Source organism: Strix uralensis, chromosome 4 (genome assembly GCF_047716275.1).
Source record: "Strix uralensis isolate ZFMK-TIS-50842 chromosome 4, bStrUra1, whole genome shotgun sequence".
Lineage (NCBI taxonomy): Eukaryota > Metazoa > Chordata > Aves > Strigiformes > Strigidae > Strix > Strix uralensis.
The window spans coordinates 31,193,634-31,206,110 of record NC_133975.1 but is presented as its reverse complement, the minus strand read 5'-3'; the positions used below and the strand labels follow the sequence as shown (position 1 = coordinate 31,206,110).

General features: G+C 42.2%; 1 protein-coding gene across 1 annotated transcript in view; it reads right to left on the bottom strand.

Annotated features, from left to right (window-relative positions):
* Nucleotides 1–12,477, bottom strand: part of KIT (KIT proto-oncogene, receptor tyrosine kinase) — a 57,374-nt gene that overhangs the window by 25,486 nt on the left and 19,411 nt on the right. Inside the window, exons 3-5 of the mRNA XM_074866208.1 lie at nucleotides 9,056–9,334; nucleotides 5,444–5,580; nucleotides 2,590–2,749 (exon numbers count right to left, since the gene is read on the bottom strand). Of these exons, the coding sequence (XP_074722309.1) occupies nucleotides 2,590–2,749; nucleotides 5,444–5,580; nucleotides 9,056–9,334 (576 nt within the window). The remainder of the gene's footprint in view (nucleotides 1–2,589; nucleotides 2,750–5,443; nucleotides 5,581–9,055; nucleotides 9,335–12,477) is intronic.

The window sequence follows — 12,477 nt, the reverse complement described above, 5'->3', positions numbered from 1 at the left end:
GTGATAAATACCCTTGATTTGCTTTTGGAAAAATGCAAGCACATGTTTGATTCTACTCAAGTATTTATATTTTTCTAAAAATCAGAGTCGCTAACTGGCTGGTACAAAAGAAACACTACGAAAAAAGCAAGATAAATTGATCATTTATGACAATATACTAGAGTATTTAAGGTTTCTTTGTCAAGTGTAATTAAGAATGACATTACAAATGAAGCCATTAAAAACTGTAATTAGAGAAAAATGTGCTAAGTCCACAGGCCTGGATACCAACTGTCTTAAAACTAAGGCATTTCTGTTCATCTACTGCTGGGTCTTAATCTTTTATTTGGCAGATTGTATTTATCATTGTGCAGTTCCTTTCCAAAATATCATGTGGAGCAGTATCCTTACTGCAGTGGTTTTAATTTCATTAATAAACTCATCAGCTTCAGGATTATTCACTTTGAAAAGACAAATTTTTCAGTCCTATTACACAAATTCATATGGGAATTATCGGTTTGACAGGCAGATTGCAATTACAAGGAAACACATTTACTGAGAGAGCTTGAATTTAGACCAAAAGTCAATCTCCGATCTCTGCTTCTTCCCACTTTCTAGTAATCAAACTGCTGTGGCCAGCTGGGCACCTGAGCTTGGGAAAACCAGAGCCAGTGGGGCTTGGTGAAAGCATATGGAGCTGCCAGAGCACTTGACAGATGCTTTGGAGAAGAAAGGATGAAGTAAACTCACAGGAGGCAGGTACACTCTAAAATGCTCTCCATCATTAGAAAAGAGAAAATGGTTTTAAATCTGGAAACTGAAGATTTTTAGTTCCTTTGCAGAGCTTTTTTCTATTTTCTGTATAAACACAGGAACCCCTATGCAGCCTAGATTCAAAATCAGACCCAAGAACTTGTAAATAAAATTTTATGATTCTGCTACCAGTCCCTGAAATACAGTTCTAGAAACTGTTTACAGTTAGATAAACTGTTTTAAAAAGTAGTTAGGAAATTTACAAAAAATACTCATTTTTTCTTGTAAACCTTTTGGCTAACATTAAAGCAACATTGATTTAGGATCTGATATAATCCCAGGATCTCTCCAGTACATGTCATACACCACTTCCCAGGACCCTGGGAGCTGGCACAGTTCAGGAAAATACAGTCAGTTTGACAATGAATGGTGAAAGGCATGCAGGAAACAGAATTTATTTTAAGTCAAATTTGAGAGGTTGGGGAGAAAACGTATCTCGAAAAAGAAAGATTTCAGCTTTTCTCTAGCATTTTTTATTAAATACAAACTTTGCACTTTACTAAATACAAACCTGTTACTTTATTGTCTATTTTTCATAATGCTGTGCTTTATTTTAGTCTCCAGACCTTCCAAAGTCAATCCTTTTTAAAGCCACATTTGCATATGTAGTAGTCCTAAGAATTTCTGTCATTAAGAACTTCCCTCCTCTTATAATAAAAGCTTTCATACTGTTTTCCTTGGGGAAAAGATTTTCTTTCATACTTCACACTGATTCACTCTTTTACATATGAATTTAGTCTCTCCTGTAAAAAAAAGGAGGGGGTTATGAGCCCTACTCCCTTGAATGCAAGGTTAAGGGCACTCAAACCTCTGCCACTCTGCTGAAAATCTGACCTGCATAGGTCAAACACTTCCTTTTTCTTTAAGTTACCAGGGAAAGCAAAACAAGCAATGCTGCAGGAGTACCTGTGCAGCAGAAAACAAGATTTGAAAAGGAAAAAGGATCCAAGGCTACACTTCCCTCAGTTACCTCACCCTTGAACGGTAAAGAACTGAAACGGTTGTAGCCAACTACACAAACTTCTCCAGAATTATCTTATTAACTATATGAATGTCCTTAATTGTCCTTCATTTATCAAATGAGCAGGTTTCAGCAGCTTTAAAGTTCAAAAGGCACTGTGTGTCACCCAAGTTAATATACAGGAGACTCTAAGCGAGTCTGTTATTAAACAAGAGGACGGAGGCAGTTCACTCACTGTTAAGGGACAGGATTCAAAAACCTGTGGAAGTGCTGGATAGTAAGTTTAACAGGGGGGTGAGCTCCGGAACAATTTCATGCTGTCTATGCACACTTCAATGTTCCTCACAGCATTATTTTAAATAGAGGTACATATATAGTGTCTACGTAAAAAACACTGACATGCCAATGTCAGCAAAATTTCCTGTGCTTGGAAGGCAGGTATTAAAGATACGCTTTGCGCTTGTGCTGCCAAATTACTTAAGTGTAGGGATAGTACCAGGCAAAGGTAAATTACTTGCTTCATTAAGACTGGATTAAATTTAAAATTAAACCAGGAAGGATGAGACAAACCAGAGAGATGGAAACACTGTTAGGTGATTGTTCTAATATCACATTCTAATAACGTGCAAAGGGTTATAGAAATTAAAGTAGTCATACACACCACAACACTTCCTGAGCTATCCCATATGGTACCAGTCAGCAATAACCTTTTAATAAAGCAACTTCACTCATTGAGATTTGGGGAAAGGAAAGAGATGGAAGGGAAGGCTCTCCAGTGTTCTCACTTTCCACATCCCGCTCTTAGAAATGTTAAGATTCCTACGAGAACTACTTACCTAGTGCTTTCAAGGTTACTGTGGCATTGGTTTTTCCGAAAGGGTTTTCTGCTTGGCATGTGAATTCTCCAGAATCATTAACTCCCACTGAACGAATGTTCAATGTTAATTTCCTTTCGTATCCATAATCACCCAAATTTCTGCTTTTGCTTGTAACAATCTGTTGGTAAAAAACAATTAACATCTAAAACACTGTGTATGCAGCATCTTTCCTAGATAAATTAAAAATAGAAGTAATTATAACTTTGCTATATTAATATTCATCACTTTAAACCGGAATAATAAGCCAGCATGACAAACCTGTCACTAGAATCTCTCCATGCAAAACAAGTGTGTGATCAGTTGTCTTTGGGAGATAATGTCCTCTCCTAAGTCCTATCCCATCCTCTTATTCTTCATGTTTTTCCTCCTCAAGCTCCACTGTAAGGCAAGAGAGTGTGTGTCTGTCCGTGTACATGTGTCTGTCTGTCTGTTCACCTGCCCCAAGAGAGCCAAATGGGAGAGACCAGGCCTAGCCACAAAGCTGAATCTAATTCCTTCAAATGTTTCAATCGTATGAAGAAAAGGCTGTTGTGCCCAAGGTCAAACTCAGCTCGCTCTGGCTAAATTTTTAATGCTGATAAAGGTAAGGAACCAACAGAAGTTTTTATTTGCACTAACGTTTCCAGTTGTAGGGCTTGATACAAAATGATCACCGCGTCCTGACTTTCCTACTGCTCAGAAGCTGCAGCTATTGTAAAAAGTCATTGCAACTCTGCAGTGTGGTTGACCACTGAAGTGGTGCCTAAAAATCACTGAACTCTCTAATGGTTGCAGTGCTTCCCAGTGAAAATTTATGGTGCTGGAACTTCATTTTAAACTGGGTTGCTCTATGTCCCAAGTCCACAGCAAGTCCTGATTGCAGACATACTGCAGAGAGACCTGCTGGCAGCAGGTTTTACATGGCATCCTTCCTCTGGTACCTGCTCTGATTCCTGGTCTATAGCAATCTAGATTTATTAATCTTGAAGGCAACTGGAAACTTCATTCTCTTTTCAAAGCACTAAGTATATCATGACTCTATGCCTATGTATGCACAGAAAAAATAAATGCTTTGAGATATTGACTTCAGTTTCTGTGAGAATGCTTGGTGTGGTTGGAAAGACTGTTAAATTCACATTGATTAATCCAAATGCAGGCCTGGACTTGTTACGATTTTCTAGTAGAATGATTTCACTTCTTGAAGGTTCCAAGAGCTTCTAGATAAATCTCATCTTCTCAACACAATTTTGATTCCTCTTGAGCTATAATAATCGCAAATAGAAGTTTGTTTTTTATGGATGTGCTTGCTTATAACAAGTCGTCTAATTTTCAAAAGTGGTGATAACTTCAGTCATGCAAGGACTGAAGTTTTGGGTTTTTTTCCTCTCACCTATTCAGGACAAAATGTAATCCTGCATCTATTTAAACATGATTTTATGTATTCTATTTCAGTACAAAATTTAATTTGATAGTCAGTATTTAAAAGATAGCATCCCCTGCTATCTATCAGAAAGGACAGAAAGGTCAAACTTATTTGGTCAAAAATATTTTCCTCGTGGCTTTTACTCATAAACTGAAAAGTGGTAAAGCACAAAAACTTAAGGGAAGGCCCTAATTTCATCACACTCTAACAAAGAAAAGGGAAGGGAAACGAGAGAAGAAATGAAGTTTCTCAGATGAAGGACTTGCAGTTGACCTTGGCACAGGACCAAAAACCCCATCTGCATGTCCCACACCGCCTTCATGTCACTTAGACCTCCTCAGCCTTCAGAGCTGCGAGGTAGGATTTCTGGAGCAGGAAGCACTTAGCAAGAACAGCTTTGCCAGAGCTGTTGGATTAGCTAAGCATGCTATGCCCAGCCTCAGGGAATGGGCCTCCTGTGCACTATCTGCCTGAGGAGATGTGATTTATCCAAACATCACAGCATCACAGAAGCCTTTTTTTCCTTACACACATGGCCTGTGAATTACATATTCTGGTCACTGCCACTAGCATTAAAAGACCATCCAATTAGCACGGGAATATATATGGCAGGAGTTACTAAGAGGTCTTCACAAGGGCTTTTAATTAATTTAAATTTCAAGGTATACCCAGAAGACCAAGAAGTGGCCTTAAAAAAACCCAGAGCCTGCTGCTCATTTCAAAGGCAGAGCTGGCAGCACGCTGACTGACCAGGGGAGGGGATGTCTCTGCCCCTCATCTGCAGAATAGCCGTGCTGCCCGTAACGAACTCTCCTGGAGCACTTAGCCTGCCAATAATTTAATTTGGTGATGCCAGGCAGTAACTTCATCTATCACTACAGACAGAAGCCAGTTCACTGGTTCATTTTTCAGAACTTCCTCAGTTAGTGAGGCACACCATGTAATTTAAATGAATTAATCATTCCTGCGAATGCTTACTACTATTCCTGTCACACACAATCCCATGCTAATTAGCAGGTATTTTACTGTTAATGATAACGACTAGAATATGTAATTTGCAGTCCATGTGTTGATATTTGCAGCTCCCATTGATTGCAATGTGATGTGTAGGCACTCCGTGCTTCCGTATTTAGGCAGCCCAACAGAAGTCACCTAAATTTCACACTGAAGAGACAAACTTTAATTTCTGTTTAGGAAGAGAAGCCCGTGCAGATGCTTTTCCTCCCAGCGATCCGCATGGGCACGGGACAGCTATTGCTGGCCCCTCACCAGTCTGTGGGATGCATTACCTTTGGAAATACATCAAATCCAAAGCGATAAAGGATCAGGTATCCAAGACAAGCACATGAATGTCTACAGAGAGTTTGTGTACTGTGCTGAGGCAGACGTGATACAATTAAATGAACTCACCCCATTTTTGTGAGAAATCCAACTAGCTTGTACACTGCTATCCACATCTGTGATTATGCATGTAACTTCAAATTCTTCCCCTTCTTTGAGAAGCTCGTAGCTTTTGGATAAGGTGATGACAGGAAGAGTTTTGTGAACTGGAAAACAATTTAGAAGTGCGTTACTTTTCATTAGCTTCAGAGTTTCCAAGGGGGGATAAAAATCAACAGTCATTAACTTTCCAATAAAATTTCAGGCCTCCAAGAGGTATTCAAATTTCTTGAACGTATTACACAGTTGTTCCTTTACAACAAGCATATTTCTGCTTCAGTCTCCCTTCAAATTACACCTGAAGTTAGATAATACTTGTTAGAGCATAGCAACTTGCATGAAGGAACTTCAGTGATGTTGAACCATCAATGAGATGATTCATTCCATGACAGTGATTAAGAAGTTGTACTTTGGAACCAAAAACATGGTGAGGACCAGCCACTGAAGAACCACAACCTAGCATTAACTGCAACTGTTAATTACAAAATACTACAGCGGACAAGAAGTACTGTTTGACAGGTCCGTGAAAAGCCCTTGATGGACAGCCTAGGAAGGACAGGTACAGCTCAAGGACTTCAGCATACCTGCCCCTGAAAGCACCACAACCTCTACTCATGGTGATGGTTCACAGAGGTGGCTGGAACCAAGATCACGGACAAGTTCGTCACCCAAGAGGCAGGTGATTACAAGCAGCTGTGGGCTAGCTGTACCCCTGTTCTGCTTTGGGGTCTCTTTTGTCAACAGTCCTGTATATGTCAGGACTATGTGTCTCTTATCTCTGCAAAGTTTTTCAGATCCCCCTTTGTTCCTTTCACAGTTTTTCTGTTTTCTTCATCCTTTCTTCAAATTTTCCTCATTTATGAGACTCCAATGGACTACACACTAGAGCTTTTATGCAGGAAGACTCACTTTCAAACTGAATGCAACATATATCAGATAAGGTTTTCCAGACTCTTCCTGCCTCTGACACAGGCTTTGTAGTTGTCTTAGGTAAATTATATGAAACTTAGGAAAACGCCACACTTTTCAGCCATTCATACATTAACAATAACGTTTTCCTCATGTTGCTGTAAGTGGCTAAGGAAGAGAACAAAGAAACATGTTTGCTCTCTTCAGATATAAAGGCTCACATAAAAATCCCCTCTGGCATTCAGCAGTACCCAAGAGACAGGAAGAAGCCAGTGCAGAAGGCGTGCTGTGTTCTCACACGCCAGAAACATCTATGGACAACCAAAACAAAGCCATAAAGTCACAAAGCCCCTCATTGTTTTGCGAAGGGCTGGACATAAACACTCCCTGTCCTATCCTAGCAAGGCTGGTGTACATCTGAGTATGCCTTCACAGCTCCCTGTTTCATGGATACCTCTTCTGTTTTTCTGCACCAGAAGCTCAGGCCTGGAGGTCTGAGTGCCACAGTTATGATTACAAAAACATTGCCCACCACAGGGTCTCTAACACACTTAAATCTTCAGCCAAGGAGAAAGTGGGAATTTTACCTGGTGAACTGAATAAGAACTGAACACTACAGCACAGTAATTATAACACTGAGGACAACAATGCTGCTTTGCTGCTGATGGCCTTCAGCAGAGGCTCCACTTACTACACACTTCCCCTCAGATGGAGAACATGGGCAGAACCCCCAGGTCTCACCAGCCACCTATGGCTGCCCACCATAAGTGGGCTACTGGCAATGGATGCCAGGTCAGCACCCTCCCATCTGAAGTCACCACTGTATTGAGCAAGTACAGATTTTTATCCTGTAAAAAATGAAATACTCCAATACTACAATCTGCACTCTCCAATGTCAGAGAAATGTCAGTTATGCCAATCAACTGCTTGCTTTCTTTGGCCATCACTGAAAAAAATGTTGAAAAAAAACTTGTTACAGAACAAACAAAAGAGACAGCAAGAACGGACTTGATTTTTATCATCAAAGGAGAATGCCAAAGATACCTGTACTAATTAAAGTTTTGTTCTCTTCTCTTTAATTGAAATTTAGTATTCATTAAAATTCACTGTAACAGAGTTTCCAAATCACCAGAAAAAGACTTCTTCAATTTGCCACAGCAAACTGCACACTTGAGATGGCCTCCGCTGCCCACCCCCTGCCCCACCACCGAGGAGAACAGCACCAGGCAGGTCACACAGCCCCAGCCATGGAGCCAACATCAACACGTCCCCACATCACACCACGGGGCAGCCCTCCTTCACCAGCGCTAGGGGCGGTGCTGGTGGTGGCCTGGCCTCAGTTCCTAACGCCTGGCATGAAACAGGCAGCAGGGAGGAAGCCCACCAGCCCACTGGCCCGAGCCATGTACCCCCTCCTGCGGCAGCAGCCTCAGCAGCACCAACTGCGATGGCATCGCTGACGGCTGGATGCCTCTGAAAGCACAAAGACAACCAACGCAGCCCCTACCCAGTGCTCTCCTTTCAACAACAAAAACCCAATGGGACACCTCAGCTACCTGAACAGAAATGACCTCGCAGTCAACAGAAACTCCCTGTGCACAACCTACGCATGTGCACCGACAGGGCATGCTCCCTCCCCAGACTTTACTGCAGCCTTTGCATCGTGCACACGCTTTAGCAGAGACACGCTCTCGGCTGCAGCAAGGGGTTACCTCATTCAAAGAGCCCCAGAGCTACGTGCAGAACAAACTCATTTACTTGCCCCTGAGGAAGTGCCAAGCCAGCCTGGCTTGCTGAACTGCTCCCTCCACTTCTCTCCTGGGTATTTATACAGCAGATTAACGACACACAGGGTGACTGTAGGCTCCAAAATGCCCAGACAAAACCAGTCTGTAATGTACTGCACAGCCAGGCATCGGGCTTCTCCTCCCCAAACCTACCTAACCACCCAAACCTACGGCACAAAGGTAAGGCATCATCAATGGGTTTGCAGTGGAAAGAGGTGCATCTGGCAGCTCAGCCACAATGCACTCATCATGAGCTGGGCACACGGTTGCTGTTGTGACCATCCTCACTCATGAACATGGAAACAAACAAGGGTCCTCTGCTCCCCCAAGCTCTGCCTCTCCATGGAATCACTCTTCTTCAATGCCATCAATCAGTTCCTCCTGCTGTCACCTGTGGGCAACACACATATGAGTCAGGCACCCAAATCTCCACCTTGCCTGCACAAACCTGTCCAAACCTCAGGGTGCTGGTTTGTCCTCAAAGTTTAACAGCATAACCCACATTTCTTAGAATGGTGAAAAAAACACCTGGAAATCACCCAGAACAGAAAATCAAAGAGATCACAGCCAAACCTGCTCAGCACAGCCACAAACCAAGTGTCATGAGACCAGCCTGTGCCCTGACACAACTTGCCCAGAACAAGCTTTCTAAGCTGACCGCCTTCCTTTGGACAGCCTGCAATGGCCACAGGTGCCACAGAACAATCCCCTGGTGCACAAGACCTCTGGCTTTGAGTAGAAGATGACTCCAAAAGCCTCTAGAGGAGACCACCACTGCCAGTCACCCCCTGACAAGGTGAGGATACAAGGTAAGACTTCCCATCAGCTCCTAGGAGGTAAAGGGTAGAATCAGGTGCTCTACAAGAAGGCAAAAATCCTGTGTTACCTGGCCTCACATTCAGGAAAATGTGCTCCGATATTTTATCAACTCCATTGTGCCGGGCCAAGCACTGGTAGCAGCCCTTAAACGACCTCTGTACGTTCTTTATAATGATGCCTTTCTGAGGATTGGGAATGAACGTCATATTTTTGGGGAGACGTTTGCCATCGCATTTTCTCAGTGTGAAATTTGAAACATCTGGATCTGTTAGCGGGCACACTAGCACGATGTCACTGTCTTCTTTTCCATAGATCAGAGAATCAACAAGGAAGAGCACATTTGGATCTGTGAAGAAACACAAAGACCTGTCAGAGAAGCTGACATTGCACAGGGAACTTCTGATGATCCTAACTCTGCAACGGGGCACTTACATCAAAGAAAGTTTTACATTCAGCCAGTAAAACTGAGTATTACCCAATTCATGGTTACCAAGAGACATTAAATTTTGTCCTAAAGGAGCAGCAGAACAGGAGGTGTGCAGTAGCATTCAATACCAGACACACTAAAGAATCATGTGCACTAAAAATAATCTTACTACTTTTGTATTTGGAAATGGAGATTATTTTTTGCCTTATTTAGTTCCAAAACCCTCCACCCCCAACAACAGTAAACAGATTTTCACAGACCATTAAAAGTAATTCGCTTTTAGCTAGTGGCAGGGCTGTAAGGTTTCATGCCCACAGGAGGATTTTGAAGAAATTTATGAGCAAATGGAAGTTGAAAAGCCCCTAAATTATGGTTTTCACTTCTGTAAAAGACATATCTAAATGAACACACATTGCTACCAGAGGAAGCACCAAACAACTTCTCTTTCTCTCTCCCCTCCCTGAAAGCAGGGGTTATTTTTAGCCTCCTTAGAAAAAAACTGGGCATACCAACAGCATATCTGATTGAAAAATCATCGTGTAATCTTTCACAAGGTAACTTTCCTAAAGCATTTCATCTTGGCCAACCACAGCACGCAAACACAGAGTACTCTGAATACTTCTATAACCAAAGTCGAAACCCATGACAGGTGATGACCTTGAAATGCTAAGAACCTGCCCGTTAAAAGCACAAAATAAAGGATGGTGTGGTGACAAACATGCTGTAAAAGCTTATTTCAGCTCCCATCTGCCCTCCCTACAGAGTAGTATGAATTAGAAATGTAAAAACAGAGGGCAGAGTTTGCTTTCTTTTTTGGAAACTGGCTTTGTACAACTTGAATGATTAGAGATAACAAACCATGACTTAACAAGGAAGACTGAAAGAATTTGGGTAAGATGATGAACAATGTGTATTCAGTTTAAGACAAGAAGTAACAGGCTGAAAAAGAAGCATGGGACATTCACATAACCAATTAGGAAATGCTAAGTCAAAGGGTGCTCATCACTGAACAGAGAAGTTAATGGCTGGTTTCTAGCTTAGAGTCAGGGTGTAGTTTTCACCTCATTTGATATTGCTGCCCAAGAAGCCCCCACAAACTAAAAGCTTTGAAGCATCAGTCTAGAACTAGAGGATGGAGACTACTAACAAATGAAAAGCAAACCATGTCTGAACAGAACCAAAGCATGATGTTTTGCACATGAAGATACTTAAGACAAATGCTATGGACAGCTGTCACTCCTGAGCTGGAAGACTATGAACTAGAAGAGCTCATCTAAATGTCCCTGCTGACAGAGGCTTAACTGACTGGTTTCCTCTCAGTCCACTTTTTCTCCATTATGGACAGAGCCAAGATATCTTGACTATGCAGAAGGTATGGCTTCCCAAGAACAAAAAGACATTTTTGAAAATAGAAGGAACAAAGACCTGTTTCACTAACAGCTGAAGTTGCAGAGAAGGTCTTGGCTGGGGTAAGCAAAATTGCTGAGGTGCTCCCCTCCCATCTTCCATCCCCCTCTGGAAGGCTGACATCATGGTGAGAAGACACGCAAGGATTTGGTGTAGAGAATCCAGGCACAAACAAGGCTGCTAAAAGTCATGCTCTTCCCTTCACAGCTTTCCATCCCAGGTACATCTTGGGTAGCACTTGCTTTCTGCGCATACCTTAGGTTTTCAACACAAGATGCGGTGGTGCTTATCACTGCTTGTGCCTGAAAAGACTTGAGATCAAAATCAAGAGATTTTTCTCTCTTATGTAGGTGTCTGAACCAGCTTCATCTTCACTAAACTTGTCTGGATAGGGACACAAACTGCTTCTATAGATACAAGACAAACACTTTCTGTCAAAGCAGAAAGGTGAAAGAGGTAAGCACCTACAGTATGTCAACACTGTGACATTCTTGGTCACAGAAGCATAGAAAATTTGGTTTTAGTAGATCAAGATGGACGTAAGAGATAAACAGCTGCCACCACTTTATGTTCCATTTGTGACTGCGCAGATTGAGGTTCCTGGTCGTGTTCTCTCTTCATACCCAGCTTTACAAGCAGAAAGCATATGCGGTGCTTGTGGCAGTCCCACAAGCAGCTGAGCTCATGGTAGCATCTTCAAGGTGATGCAAGATGTCATTTAGACACAGTCTACTGCAAAATGATGGCCAACCTCACAAACATTTTACTGCTAGGAACTTGTCAAAGTGAAGCTTGCACATTTTTCACACAATTGAGACAAATTAACAACATGTTGCATGAGGGCCACACAACTTCACTGATGCTTTGGTAATCATGCTCCGTGGGAGGGTTGCCTGCTTTCCTGAGGTGAAGGAGTCAGTCACATAATGGAAGGCACAAACACATCTATGATCACAGCTGTCTGGGATAAGTACCATCAGGAAAACAGGCATGGTAGATAAAGTCAATAATATAGGTAACACACATGCCAGATTTCCTTTAGTCATAGTCTCAGAGAAACACAGAAGGTCAAGAAAACTCATCTGTGGTAGCTGCATGGCTATTTGGACAACTCAGGAGCGATTAAAGGAGCACTCTTTAAATTGTGTGGCCACTATGTCAGGTATCTTCCTTTGGGAAAATATTCTTCGCTGTGCTGTGCTGGTGTCTCCCTGTCTTGGGAGAACAACTTTGCAGTAACTCTCAAAGGATTGGCAGGGTTCAGAGGAGACTCTTTGAGACAACCCCTACTGGACAAGGAATGCTGTCTCCAAGAAAGTAGATGCCATAGTACTTTTCTCCATCAACAGGGAAGAAAGACCACCAGCGCTATGTGAAGGAGAATCAAAGTAACTGTCTTCCTCGGAAAGGAAAAGGGAATGCCAGGAATGGTAAACTGTCAGCTTGAGGGCAGATCACAGATCAGGAGCCAACAAAAGAAGAGAAGAAATTTTTAAAAACACTGCGTAAAGAAGAAGGGTACTAACGGATTGTGAAAATGTGTCAGAGTAGAGGCACTTTTTTCCAGTCTGATACATTTCTGATTAGTCACGAGGTAGATCAGGAGCTGGAGGCAGAGGAATCATTGCTGCCTGCTGGCTTAAGCCTGAGAGCAC